At 53.2% G+C, this 15823-nt stretch overlaps 1 protein-coding gene across 1 annotated transcript; it reads right to left on the minus strand.

Annotated features, from left to right (window-relative positions):
* Nucleotides 1-235: 235 nt before the first annotated feature.
* Nucleotides 236-15600, minus strand: UPK3A (uroplakin 3A). Its single transcript, XM_031656212.1, has 6 exons — nt 15498-15600; nt 14454-14609; nt 13043-13322; nt 10497-10579; nt 2789-2921; nt 236-550 (listed from the first exon to the last, which is right to left on the minus strand). Exons 1-6 carry the CDS (start codon nt 15547-15549, stop codon nt 391-393), a joined length of 864 nt encoding a protein of 287 aa, XP_031512072.1. The 5' UTR covers nt 15550-15600; the 3' UTR covers nt 236-390.
* Nucleotides 15601-15823: the final 223 nt, after the last annotated feature.

Below are 15823 nucleotides of genomic sequence, written 5' to 3' on the forward strand. Positions count from 1 at the left end.
AGCTCATTGCAGCCCTGCCCTCCTGGCCTCAAGTGATCCTCCCACTTCAGCCTCCTGAGTCCCTGGGACTACAGGCATGTGCCACTGCCTGGCACTCACATGCCGTAGCCTTGACTGAAAATTAGTCCCTTGCTCCCACCCAGCCTGTAGAGAAACAATCCAAGCCCTCAGTTTGACATTGACTCATTCATTCCATACACCTTCTCACTCATTCTTCTGTAAGTAGTTATTGAACTAGAAATCATCGGAAGATTTTATTAAGGGTTTTCCTGCAGTTGGAGGGACAAGCCCTGTGTCACCTTTCCTGAAGTCAGGGTGTGACAACCACCGCTGCAGGGACTGGGGCAAGGCCAGAGAGGAGGATGCTGCTGCCCAGGGATGGCGCTGGGCTCAGTCCTGGAGCTTGCTGGAATATGGCTCAGTCCTGTCCAGCGGCGGCCCCCGGTTCACGGACGTGTAGGAAGACTCCGAGTCCCCCAGTGACTTGGGAACAGCCTCCTGAGTGATGTGGGAGTCGTGAGTCATTTCCCCGTCAGAACTCCCCGTGTCCCTGTCCAAGGGGATGGAGAGACCCAGGATTAGGGGAGCAGAGCAAACCCAAACTCCTTTAGCTGCTTGAGGACTTTCATAGTCAGACATCGCTTTCACAGATGTTGTCTTCATAGACATGAATTCAATCCACCCATCTTTCTGGAGCACTGACCCTGTGCCAGGCACTGGGAATAAGGAAGAGGTCCTCCTTTTGGAACGATGTGAACAACGCATAGGTCTTACTGGGAGCTGGACAATTTGAGGCCATTGTCCCATGTTCCCAAAGAGCTAAGGTTGCAGGGGGAGACTGACTGCAACAATGACCACGCAGCATGGACAAGCGCAGGGGGGAGCTGCAGGAAGGCTTCCTGGAGGAGGCGGCAGCTCAGGTGGCCCTAACGAAGGAGTGTGGGCTGGGCACAGTGGCTCACATCTGTAATCCCAGCACTTTGGGAGGCTGAGGCAGGTGGATTGCCTGAGGTCAGGAGTTCGATACCAGCCTGGCCAACATGGTGAAATCCTGTCTCTACTAAAAATACAAAAAAAAAATAGCTGGGCATGGTAGTGCATGCCTGTAATCCCAGCTACTCAGGAGGCTGAGGCAAGAGGATCGCTTGAACCTGGGAGGCGGAGGTTGCAGTGAGCCGAGATAGCACCATTGCACTCCAGCTTGGGCAACAAGCGCAAAACTCCGTCTCAAAAAAAAAAAAAAAAAAAAGAGGCGTGTTAGGGGAGAGAAAGGCATTCAGGTGTGGGGGTCAGCACATGGCAGGCAGGTGTGAAGCATGAAGGGCTGAGGAGTATCTGGAGCAATAGTGCAGATCAGAGTTGGTGCAGCTGGAGCCGGAACAGAGCGGGGATAGCAGAAGGGATACATGGAAAAGCTGGGCTAAATTCAGATAACAGGCTCTTTGATGCCAGATTAGGGTACTGCTCAAAAGGAAGGAGGGACATTGCCATATTCTGACTGCTCCCAGGTCCAGCCAGGCAGAGTTTCTGGGAGGCTGATATCATCTATTGTTTTTATTAACTTAAATGTCAGAGTCATTCGTCATTAAATGTCAAAGGTGACACGGCCCGCTACCAGAACCCAGAGTTGGGGACCTAGAACCTGGGACTCGGGACTCCACTGACACCTCTGATTTGTGTCGGCTTTGGATGAGGACTCCAGGTCTCCCGGGGAGTGTACCAGGGTTAGCAGGGCTGTGGGTGGGGAAGACAGGGAAGCCCACAGTCCACCAACCTGATTTGCAAGTTCTCAGCCTCCTCCCTCATTCGATTTCCACCCACCCCACCTATCTTTTCCTGCCTGGCTGGTTTCCATGGATCCACTTAATTATACTTACTCCAAGAAACTTTTCTATCTGCTCCTCCCCTACCCACACTGGGACCTCTCTGGGTCTTCAAAGTCCCCTGGGCCGCCCTGCCTCTCACTGAGAAGGACTCTGCCAATGAGAGTTTGCTCACACTGACCCTTCCTGCAGGAAGGCCACCCTGATGCTCCAGGCAGCACCCGCCCTGCCCTCCTCTGGATTCCTACGGTACCTTGGTTTGTCTGCTGCCTGGTCTTCCCAGGGGTTAGTGGATTGTGGGCTCACCTGCCTTCCCCACCCACAGCCCTGCTAACTCTGGTACACCACTCTCATCCAAAGCTGACACAAATCAGAGGTGTCACTGGAGTCCCGAGTCCCAGGTTCTAGGACCCCAACTCTGGGTTCTGGTCCGCAGGCTGTGTCGCCTTGGGCCACTCTGACCCCCTCTGGGCCTCAGTTTCCCCCTCTGTACTACAAGTGGGTATATTATAATGACAATGAAAGCAAATACTTGTTGAGTTCCCAGGCGCTGCTCTAGAAACTTTACAGAGATTATTCCACTCAACCTTCACAACTCCGTGAGATGACTAATATTTATTATTTCCATTTTCCAGATGGGGAAACTGAAGAATAGAAGGACAGTAAGCCATACCTAAGGTTGCATAACTCTGAGTGTCAGAGCTAAGATCTGAATTGGCTGTCTGCCCAAAAGCCCAGGTGCTGAGCCCCACCCTTCCCAGCTGAGCAACTTGACTTCGATAGTCCTCCCGCTTTGAAATCCCAGGACTCTGCTCCCTCTTCACCAGACCCCACCCACAGGGCAGAGGGTAGCTTCCTTGCCTTCCGGGCTGTCCCCTGCCTTGGAGGGCCCTGCTGCTGAGTCCCTACAAGCCGAATGTGTCTGGCGTGTCCCTGGGGTCCAGCCCTCCCAGCTGGGTACTTACACGAGGCTGAGGACAATGGCACCAGCAAAACCCACAAGTAGAAAGAAGGGCAGGGAGCCCAGGATGGAAGTGATCACGATCATGCCTCCGCTCCGCCGGCCTGGCCACGTGTCGATCGCCGAGTATGGGGTGACTGTGGTGGGATGCAGCCTGATTACTCCCCAGACACAGCGCCACCCTCAGCCTTCTCCCAGGAGGTGGCAGGTGTCTCCCCCGCCCTGGCTGCCAGGGATCCAGGGATCACCCTGGGACCCAGTGCGGCAACTTCTCTCAGGTTTTAGGCACAATTACCTTGTTTTCCGCACATTCTACTTCCCAACTTTCTTTTGTGTGTTTCTGGCCACTTCCTCTTTTAACTCTTCTTCTTTTTTTTTTTTTTTTTGCATTATTTTATGTTATTGTTTTTGAGACAGAGTCTTGCTCTGTCACCCAGGCATGAGTGCAGTGGTGCCATCCTGGCTCACTGCAGCCTCAAACTCCCAGGCTCAAGCAATCCTCCCACCCCAGCCTCCCAAGCAGCTGGGACTACAGGTGCACGCCACCACGCCCATCTAATTTGTTGTACTTTTTTTTTTGTAGAGATGGGGTTTCACCATGTTGCCCAGTTTGGTCTTGAACTCTTGGGCCCAAGCAGTCCTCCCGCTTTAGCCTCCCAATGTGTTGGGATTACAGGTGTGAGCCACCAGAGCGCCCAGGCTTTGCATAATTTTAAATCGTAAACTGACTCAAGTCTTCTGGTGAGATGGATGACATATGGATTATAAACAAAGATGAGGCAAAGGACCCTGGTCTGACGGGGCCAGGTCGACGGTGGCTGTCACTCTTCTGGGGCTGGCGTCACCCTTTGGAACGATGTGAACAGATGATGTATAGGTCCTACTGCAGCCAGCCACTTGCAGCTACTGTTCCAGGTAGGTTCCCTGGAGACCCCACCCTGGAGATCACTCACTGCGCTCAGGGAGCCTGAGTCCCCAGCCAAGAACATGCAGAATCCAGGCTCAAGCCGGGCCCTCCTGGTCCTGAAGTGTATGCTGTCCCCCAGATGGGCCCCGCGGTCCTCCCCCAAGAGAACTGGGCCTTGTGCTTCTGCCTGCGGAAGGAACCCTGCCGTGGAGGCCCTTCAATAATTCTTCTCCCCTCTTCTCAGATGAGGAAACCGAGGTCCATAATGGCTCACACAGCAGTGAGGGGCAGAGGCTGGTCTTGGGCTCAGGACTCTTAGTCCCAAGGGTTCAAAGGCTGTTTCAGTGAAATCACACTGAGTAGGAATGCCACAGGAGGGGCGGCCAGGAGTGCAGATGGGAGGAGTCACCCCAGCCACACACACTGCCACCACACACCACACACACCACACACACCAACTCACACACACACCACACACCACACACACCAACTCACACACACACCCACACACCACACACCACACATACCAACTCACACACACACCACACATACCAACTCACACACACACACTGCCACACTCCCCACACACCACACACCACACACACCAACTCACACACACACCACACACCACACACCAACTCCTCACACACACACCACACACCACCACACATACCAACTCACACACACACCACACACCACACATACCAACCCCCACACACACCACACACCACACATACCAACTCACACACACACCACACACCACACACACCAACTCACACACACACCACACACCACACACCACACACACCAACTCACACACACACCACTACACACCACCACATCACACATACCAACTCACACACACCACACACACCACACACATACCAACTCACACACACTGCCACACTCACACACCACACACACCAACTCACACACACACCACACACCACACATACCAACTCACACACACTGCCGCCCTCACACACCACACACCACATACCAACTCACACACACACCACACACCCACACACACCAACTCACACACACACCACACACCACACATACCAACTCACACACACACACACCACACACCATACATACCAACTCACACACACTGCCACATTCCCACACACACCACACACACCACACACACACCAACTCACACACACACCACACACCACATACTCAACTTCACACACACTACAACACCACACATACCAATCCTTCACACACCACACACCACACAGACTCCAACCCCACACACACACATACACTACACACCACATACATACCAATCCTCACATACTACCCATACACCACACATACCAACTCTCCACACACACTGCCACACTCTCACACACCACACACACCAACTCACACACACACACACCACACACCACCACATACCAACTCACACACACCACACACCACCACACACCACCACACATACCAACCTCACACACACACCACACACCACACACACCAACTCACACACACACCACACACCACACATACCAACTCACACACACACCACACCACACATACACCAACTCACACCACACACCCACATACACTACACATACCAACTCACACACACCACACACCACACACTACACATACTAACTCATACACACACACCACACACCACACATCTTCAACCCCCTCACACACACACCACACACCACATTATCACACATACCAACTCACACACACCACACACACCAACTCACACACACCACACACCACACACCACACACACCAACTCACACACACACCACACACCACACACATCACACATACCAACTCACACACACACCACACACCACACATACCAACTCACACACACTGCCACACTCACACACCACACACACCAACTCACACACACACACCACAGCACACCAACTCACACACACACAGCCTCACACACCACACACCACATATACTAACTTCACACACATTACCACACACACCACACACACCCAATCCTACACACACACACCACACACCACACACCACACACCACACACACCACACACCACCACACACACCAACTCACACACACACACCACACACCACACACCACACACACCACACACCACACATACCAACTCACACACACACCACACACCACACATACCAACTCACACACACACCACACACCACACATACCAACCCCCACACACACCATACATACCAACTCACACACACTGCCACACTCACACACCACACACCACACATACCAACTCACACACACACCACACCACACACATACCAACTCACACACACACACCACACACCACACACACCAACTCACACACACCACAGACCACACACCATATGACTACCAACCATACACAATACCCACACACCACACATACCAACTCACACACACACCACACACCACACATACCAACTCACACACACCACACACCAACACCACACACCACACACCAACTCACACACACACCACACACCACACACACACCACACACACCACACATACCAACTCACACACACACACCACACACCACACATACCAACTCACACACACACCACACACCACACATACCAACTCACACACACTACACACCACACACACCACACATACCAACTCACACACACACCACACCACACATACCAACTCACACCACACACACACCACACACCACCACACACCAACCTCCACACACACACCACACACCACACATACCAACTTCACACACACACCACACACCACACATACCAACCTCCACACACACCTCACACACCACACACCACCATACCAACTCACACACACACCACACACCACACATACCAACTCACACACACACCACACCACCACATACCAACTCACACACACACACCACACACCACACACACCAACTCACACACACACCACACACCACACATACCAACTCACACACACACCACACACCACACATACCAACTCACACACACACCACACCACCACATACCAAACCCCACACACACACCACACACCACACATACCAACTCACACACACACCACATACCAACTCACACACACGCCACACATACCAACTCACACACACGCCACACACCACAGATACCAACTCACACACCATATACCACACATACCAACTCACACACACACAGTCACACTCATGCACCACACACCAACTCAAACCCACACACACACACTGCCACACTCTAACACACCACACAGCACACATACCAACTCACACACACTCTCACACTCACACACCACACATAGCAACTCACACACACTCACACTCACACACTACACCACACACCACACACCAACTGAAACTCACACACACACTGCCACACTCTCACACCACACACACCACACACACAATACACACTCTCACATACACCACACACACACCACATGCACTGTCACACACCACATAGCACACACGTACCACACACCACACACACCAACTCACGCACCACACACACCACACACTACACACCAATTCACACACACTCCACATACCACACATACCACACACACCACATACCACACAGGCCAACTCACACACACTCACACACACCCCACACACCACACACACCATGTACCACGCATGACACACACCAAATCACACTCATGCACACTCTGACACACACCATGTACCACACACCATGCACCACACACACCACACACCACACACATACCACACGCACACACCACACACCACACACACCACACACACCAGACACATACCACATACCACACATACCATACCACAGACACCAACTCACACCACACACCAACTCACACTCACACACCACATACCACACACACCATGTACCATGTACCACACACATTCCACACATCACACACATACCACACACACACCACACACATCATACACACTCTCACATACACCACACATACCATGCATGCTCACACTCCCACACTGACACATGCACTACAGACACCACACATATGCTCATACATACATACCGCACACCACACACACACACCCCACCCACACATATACCACACGTATCACACACCACACACATTCTCAAACTCACACACCACACACTCTCCCATACATACCACACACCACACCCCACACACACATACACCACCCACACCAAACACTCTCACCACACCACACATACTCTCACACTAACCACACACACCCTTATATTCACACACACCCCCACCACACACCACATACACCACCCACACCACACACACACACCCCACACTCTCACACACCACACCTACTCTCACACTAACCACACATACCACACAGCCTCATATTCACACACACACCTCTACCACACACCACATATACACATCCACCCACACCACACACACACACCCCACACCTACACTCACACACCACACCTACTCTCACACTAACCACACATACCACACACAGCCTCATATTCACACACACACCCTACTCACACACCATATACACCATACCTAATACTCACACATTCTACAATTTACACTCTCACACATACACACTTCTACTTCACTAACTACATACATACTACACAGCCTCTATTCTACACACATTAATTTCTTACTGCTGGCACCACATACACTACCTACACTACACACACAATTCTATTAATTTACACCTCACACACACCTACTCTCACACTAACCACACATACCACACACAGCCTCATATTCACACACACACCCCACCACACACCACATACACCACCCACACCACACACACCCCACCTACACTCACACACCACACCTACTCTCACACTAACCACACATACCACACACAGCCTCATATTCACACACACACACACCCCACCACACACCACACATACCAGCAGTCCCCAACCTTTTTGGCACTGGGGATCGGTTTAAGGGAAGACAGGTTTTCTGCAGATGGGAGTGCGCTGGGGGTGGTTTCTGATGATCTGCTAATATTCCATTTATTGTGCACTTTATTTCTATTATTATTACATTGCCATATATAATAAAATGATTGCACAACTCATCATCATGTAGGATCAGTGGGAGCCCTGAGCTTGTTTTCCTGCAACTAGACAGTCCCATCCGAGTGATGGGAGACAGTGACAGATCATCAGGCATTAGATTCTCATGAGCAGCATGCAACCTGATCCCTGGCATGCGCAGTTCACAACACGGTTCACACTCCTGTGACACTCTAATGCCACTGCTGACCTGACAGGAGGCGGAGCTCAGGCAGTAATGCGAGCCACAGGGAGCGGCTGCAAATGCAGATGCTCACCTCCTGCTGTCATGCGGCCCCATTACTAACAGACCATGGACTGGTACTGGTCCATGGCCCAGGGGTTGGGAACCCCTGGTATACGCCACACACTGTCACACTCACCCACACCACATTCCTCACATACTCTCCACACACCACATACCGCACACATTCTCACATTCACGCACCACTCACAACACTGTAAACTACATGCACATTATACGGATACCACACACCACACACAACACAAACACACACACACACACATACCACAACAGGCACAGGCACCCACATACACACACACAAGGCTTTCTACCACCCACTGTGACCTCAGGCAACCTTTCGGAGCCCCCCACGCCCCTGGGGGGTGCACACGGGCACAGCAGGAGGCTCTGCAGGTGAAATGCACAGCCCCCTGACACCCATCCTGCCAGATAGCCTCGTCTTAGGGGCTAAGGTGTGGCGGGAGGGGGTTCAAGTTAGGTATCGTCTCACCAAATTACCACTGTGAGTCCCTGGCATGACCCCTGCCATTCAGCAGACTCCGGACTATAAAATCTCGGCTCCTTATGAGTATAGCCCGCAGGACTCCTGGCTGCTCCACCCCAGGACAGCTGCCCAGGTGCTAAGGAGTAGGAGTGCAGGGAGGTGGACTCGTTCCTTGCTGCCTTCACTATCTTAGTTTTAGGCCTTGGAGCCATCTCACCTGGCCACTGGTGCTTGCTGCTATGAGGATTTAGCAAAGGGGCTGGCTAGGACCTAAATGCCAGGTCAGCTCCGTGAGCCTTTGAGGCCAACCCATTGCAAGGGCTGGAGAGATGGAGGAATGGGCCAGCTTTGATCCACTTATACCCATCCGCAGCCCCAAATGCCACCAAGGCCTCCACCTTGATCTGTTCCCACACCTGGCCCTCAAGGATGGAAAGGAGGAAGGAGGAAGTTCCAAGTTTAACGACCCTTTTTTTTTTTTTTTTTTTTTTTTTTGAGACAGAGTCTAGCTCTGTCACCAGGCTGGAGTGCTGTGGCATGATCTTGGCTCATTGCAACCTCCGACTCCCTGGTTCAAGCAATTCTCCTGCCTCAGCCTCCCGAGTAGCTGGGATTATAGGCACGCACCACCACGCCCAGCTAATTTTTGTATTTTTTTGAGATGGAGTCTCACTCTGTCGCCCAGGCTGGAATGCAGTGGCGCAATCTCGGCTCACTGCAAGCTCTGCCTCCCGGGTTCACGCTATTCTCCCACCTTAGCCTCCAGAGTAGCTGGAACTACAGGTGCCCCCACCACACCCGGCTAATTATGTTTTTGTATTTTTAGTAGAGACGGGGTTTCGCCGGGTCAGCTAGGATGGTCTCGATCTCCTGACCTCGTGATCCACCTGCCTCAGCCTCCCAAAGGCTGGGATTACAGATGTGAGCCAGCACGCCTGGCCTGGATCAACGGCTTTGAGGAGCATTTTACTCATCACCGCCTGGCCGGGGAGGCTTTCACAGGAACAGATGAGCCTTGATTCTCACCACCGTGCCTGGCCCTGCCTTCTCGGGTCCCTTGAGCATCACCCCCACCACGGCCCACCACTTACGCTGGTTGGTGCGGATGGGGTCTGACCACAGGGTCTGATCTTCTACCAAGCCCGTGGACATGTTGACCAGGACATACTTGAACCTGGAAGGAGATGGAGCCAGGGTGACTTTTACGCTTCCTGTGAGCCCCAGCCACAGGGAGGTGGTTGGGGGACATAGGATGGCCTAGGGGTGGGAGACAGTGGGGGGTTCCTTCCAGGAGATGGAAATATAGACGGCTACTGAGTGGGCTCTGGGCAACAGGATAGTGCTGAGCTTGGCCAATAGGACCCCCTGTACCCTTCCCCAGCTTAGCTGCCACCTCCTCCATCCATGAAGGCTTCAGAGTCAGAAGCCGCTCTTCTAGGTGCTGCCTCTTAGAGCTCCCCTCCATTTCTTTCCTCCATGTAACACACGTGGTATAGTTGCTGAGCACTAATGCATCTGTCTTCCTTGCATTTCTGCCTTCCACTACTCCAAGCCTACTCCTTGGCATCACAAAGAAAACTTAAAAAGAAAAAGGCTGAGGCTGGGCGTGGTGGCTTACACCTGTAATCCCAACACTTTGGGAGGCCGAGATGGGCAGATCACCTGAGGTCAGGAGTTCGGGACCAGCCTAGCCAACATGGCAAAACCCCGTCTCTACTAAAAATACAAAAATTAGCTGGGCATGGTGACAGGCACCTGTAATCCTAGCTACTCAGGAGGCTGAGGCAGGAGAATTGCCTGAACCCAGGAGGCAGAGGTTGCAGTGAGCCAAGATCGCGCCATTGCACTCCAGCCTGGGTGACAGAGCAAGACTCTGTCTCAAAAAAATATAAATAAATAAAAAATAAAGCAAGAAAGAAAAAAGAAAAAAGCTGAGGCTGGATGTGGTGGCTCACACCTGTAATCCCAACACTTTGTGGGGCCAAGGCCAGAGGATCCCTCAGAGACAGAGGGTGCAGGGAGATGAGATTTCATCACTACCCTCTAGCCTGGACACAGAACAAGACCATGTCTCAAAAAAAAAAAAAAAAGAAAGAAAAGAAAAAGAAAAAGAAAAAAAAACTGGAATAATATCATTATAAACCCTGCTGCCCTTGTACAGGAGGTATATTTTAAGCGCAGAAACCCCGCAACAAGTATTACTAATCACAAAAGAAGACTGGGCAATACAGTACAGAATAGTCACAGCCTATTTAAGGTCTCATACACAGTCACTTTAAAATGATGGATGTTCTAATGACAAAGACATCTACAGCCTGTAGCTTAACACGCAGATAAAAATTAAGATCCTTAGTTCCCAATGAGGCCAGATGCAGGGGTCATGCCTGAGGGCTCAGCATTTTGGGAGGCCGAGGCGGGCGGATCACCTGAGGCTGGGGAGCTCGAGACCAGCCTGACCAACACGGAGAAACCCTGTCTTTACTAAAGTACAAAAGTAGCCGGCATGGTATGCATGATGTGCTGTAATCCCAGCTACCGAGACTGAGGCAAGAGAATCTTTGAACTCCAGGAGGCGGAGGTTGTGGTGAGCTGATTGCACCATTGCACTCCAGCCTGGGCACAAGATGTAAACTCCATTGAGGCTGTGGATGGCAAGGCTAGTAGGGTTTCTGTTCACTTTTCTGGGCCCCAGCTTTCCACTGGGCAACCTCTCCTCTCTGGCACAGTTTCCTTTCCTGTAAGACGAAGGTTTGGTGGTGACTTCCACAGCTGACAGATGGACCAGGGCCAGCTGTATAATTTGTGGGGCCTAGAGCAAAATGAAAATAAAATTCCCTTGTTCAACAATTAAGAATTTTGGCTGGGTAAAATAGCCTGCCTGTAGTCCCAGCACTTTGGGAGGCCGAGACGGGCGGATCACGAGGTCAGAGATCGAGACCATCCTGGCTAACACACAATGAAAACCCTGTCTCTATCAAAAACTAGCCGGGCGAGGTGGCGGATGCCTGTAGTCCCAGCTACCGGGAGGCTGAGGCAGGAGAACAACCCGGGAGGTGGAGCTGCACTGAGCTGAGATCCTGCCACTGCACTGCAGCCTACACAGAGGGAGACTCATCTCAAAAAGAAAAAGAATTTCTAAGATGGCCGGGCGTGGTGGCTCACGTCCGTAATCCCAGCACTATGGAGGAGGCCAAGGCAGGTGGATCATTTGAGGTCAGGGGTTCGAGACCAGCTTGACCAACATGGTGAAATCCCATCTGTACTAAAAACCCCAAAAATTAGCTGGGTGTGCTGGTATGCACCTGTAATCTCAGCTACTCGGGAGGCTGAGGCAGGAGAATCATGTGAACCTGGGAGGTGGAGGTTGTAGCGAGCTGAGGTCGTGCCACTGTACTCCAGCCTGGGAGATGGCAAAACTCCGTCTCAAAAAAAAAAAAGAATTCCAAGATGGTAGTTGCAGAACATCAATCCAAGAGGGGCCCCTTCTGAACTTGAGGCTCAGCGCAGCCTGCCTGGAACCTGGGATGCACTCAGCATATGAGCTCTCGAGAAATGTGGCTGCTCCTGCTTTGCCCCTGCTCTCCCTCGTCAGGACTGGGGAACTGCCGCTTTCCTGTAGCAGTTTGTTTACACCCACCTGTACTCCGTGGCTGCCGACAGGGGTGGGTTACAGAGGCCCTGGAAGTTGGGGTCCCACAGGCAGGTCCTGTTGGCACCCACCCTGACCAGGTATGCATTCAGGATCTGTGAGGCCTGGGACACATCCCCAACGGCATCCAGGCTCGGCAGGTCACTGCAGGGGATCAGGTCAAAGGCCACGGCTTTGTAGGGACCTGTCCTCCCACCCTCTGTTTGTAGGAACGTTGAGCCCAGTGGGGTCTTGGCGCTGTCTTGCACTGAGGCATTCCTGGAGCCAGCTGCAGAGGCAGTGCAGGAAGTGAGGCTCCTGGCCACTCCGGCTCAGCGGCACTCACTCAGTTATTCATCAAAAGCCCCGATCATCCTTTCTGCCCCAGCCCTGTGCTGGGCACTGGGGTCACAGGCATGGGGCTAGCTTAGTCTCTGCCCTCCCAGTGCAATGTGGGAGATGGACAAGGATCACCTCCCTGCTTTGGGCACTGTGTCTGACTCTCGCCTTATCTTGTGACATTCCTGCAACCCCTCATTCCCAACAGACCTTTGTCACTTCATTGCTGAAAGCCCTGGATTTTCTCTTGTGTAAAATGGGAAAGGAGGGTCATATGACCAAGGGAAATAAAGTGGAGGCAGGTCCCAGGTCTCCTCCTTACTAGATGGGTGACTTTGGCCAACTTACTCTACCTCTCCAGACCCTAGTCTTCTATGAAATGGGAGAGAAATTCCTCACAGTGCCCAGAGATCAGGCACTTTAGTTTATAGTCAATAAACACGTGCTGAAAGAAGAAAATGATGGCCCTGAACGAGCTGTTGTAAATGACTGGCAGCTAGAAATGCAAGAGTTGATGTTGGCTTGTCTCAGAAGCTCAGGATCCCCTCCAGGGAAGGGATCAGGGCTGGGCCAGAGCAGCAGGTCCAAATCCATGGTTTTGCCTCAAAAACACCATTCTCGAGCCACCTGGCGAAGCCTCAGGAAGGACCTTGGGCTTGGGGACTAGAGAGATCAGGATTCACTCTCCAGCTCTGGGAGCTCCAGGGGCATTATTCCACCTCTCTGAGCCTTGATTCCCTGCTGTGTTGTGGGGACTGGTAATAGCTGCCTTACAAGCTGGTTGTAGATATTAGCTCTACAGTGTGCAAAGTGCCCGGTATGGTGTAGGTCCTCAGTGATTGCTGGTATTATTACTTCCCTCACTAACTGGATGTCCCTGCAGGGCAAGGACAGGTCTGTGACTGCAGCACCCAGCCAAGGGCTGGCCCAAAGTGGAAGCCAGGGCATGCTAATAAAGAGCATGGGTAGTTTAATGAAATGACTACAGGTATGGAGGGTTCCTCTACCTGCTTCCTTCCCTCCTCCCTGCAGACAGGTCAAAGCCCCTTTTGGAGTAGCCAGAGGGAAGCAGGACCCTTACCTGAGTCAACCAGGACGTACAGGTAGACCTGGTGGGTGCCAGTGAGGGCCTCTGAGCTGTCAAACATGCAGAGAGGCTTTTCCAAGGCCACAGTGGTAAGTGTGGGGTTGTTGGTGGCGAAGGTCACACTGGCCAGTTGGGGCTGCAGGTTCACAGCTGGAGGAGGCAGTGAGGATGGGAACTCACCCCTGGCAGAACTGTCCACACCCACTCTGCTTGCAGTTACTCACCACTTGCCATGTGCCAGGCCCTGGGCTTCACCCACCCCTGGGCCACCGCATAACCTGTCTCAGACACTGCCCCCTGCCCAGTCATCCTGCTCAGAAATGGGGCAGTGGGGCCAAACTGCTGCCTTCTCTCCCTGCTGCAGACATTCAGTTGCCAAGAACTCCATTGCCCCTCCGAAGCATCTCTCCGCCCCATGGGCCCAGCCCTCCTCCATCCCAACTTCCTCACCTGGACCCTAGTAACACCTTCCCCAGCACATGCAAATCTGGCTGTCTCCTTCTCCTGCTATGGCCCTTCCATGGTCCCCCAGCGCCCCCTGACGAAGTCCAGCCTCTCTGGAAAGGCAGGGAGGTCCTGAAGTTCTGGGCTTTGCTTTTCTGGGTCTCCAGCCTCACCCCTTCCTCCACAGGCTCCCCTTATCCCACACTCCAGCCGGTCCCAAGGACTGGCAATTCCCAGGACAGCCAAATGCTGTCTCCCACCTCCATGACCTTGCCCATGTGCTTTCCTCGGCGGAAATATCTCTCTATCTGCCCCCATCCAGGCGTCACCATGGGTCCGGGGCTAGTCCCTTCTCTGCCCTCCCGCAGCCCCCCTGCATGTTGCTCTCTTGCAACACACATCGCAGGGCTGCAGCCATCCGTGAGCCCTCGGATTCCCACCAGAGGACGCACGTAAACGTTGGCTAGCACTATTATTCATAATAGTAGTATCTGGGTCCCCAGCGCCAGGAATCAGGGTCCAGGCGGCGGGCGCCCCAGGACACAGTTGCTCCCTCTCTCTGAGCTCAGCCTCCTCCTGCCCTTCCCTGCCTACCCGAGCCGAACCGCAGGCAGCCAAGGGCCAGCAGGGCCCAGAGCGGAGGCATCGCCCGGGAGGAGCCGCCAGAGCGCGGGGCTGGAGGTCCAGCGGGCGGGCGCGGACAGTCTCCCCGCCAGCGCACCTGGCAGCCCTGGGCCCTCGGCGCGCCCCGCCCCCGCCCGGGCCGGCCAATCCGCGGCCTCCTCGCGCGCTACTTACATACGGCCCTGCCCGGGGCTTCCCCGACTCGTGCGCGGTGCCCCAGGGCGCAATCCCACCAGGCAGGACCTTCCCGAGCCTGCATCAAAGCGCCTACTGTGTACCCAGGCCAGGGCAGCCCT

This window comes from Papio anubis, chromosome 16 (genome assembly GCF_008728515.1).
Source record: "Papio anubis isolate 15944 chromosome 16, Panubis1.0, whole genome shotgun sequence".
NCBI lineage: Eukaryota > Metazoa > Chordata > Mammalia > Primates > Cercopithecidae > Papio > Papio anubis.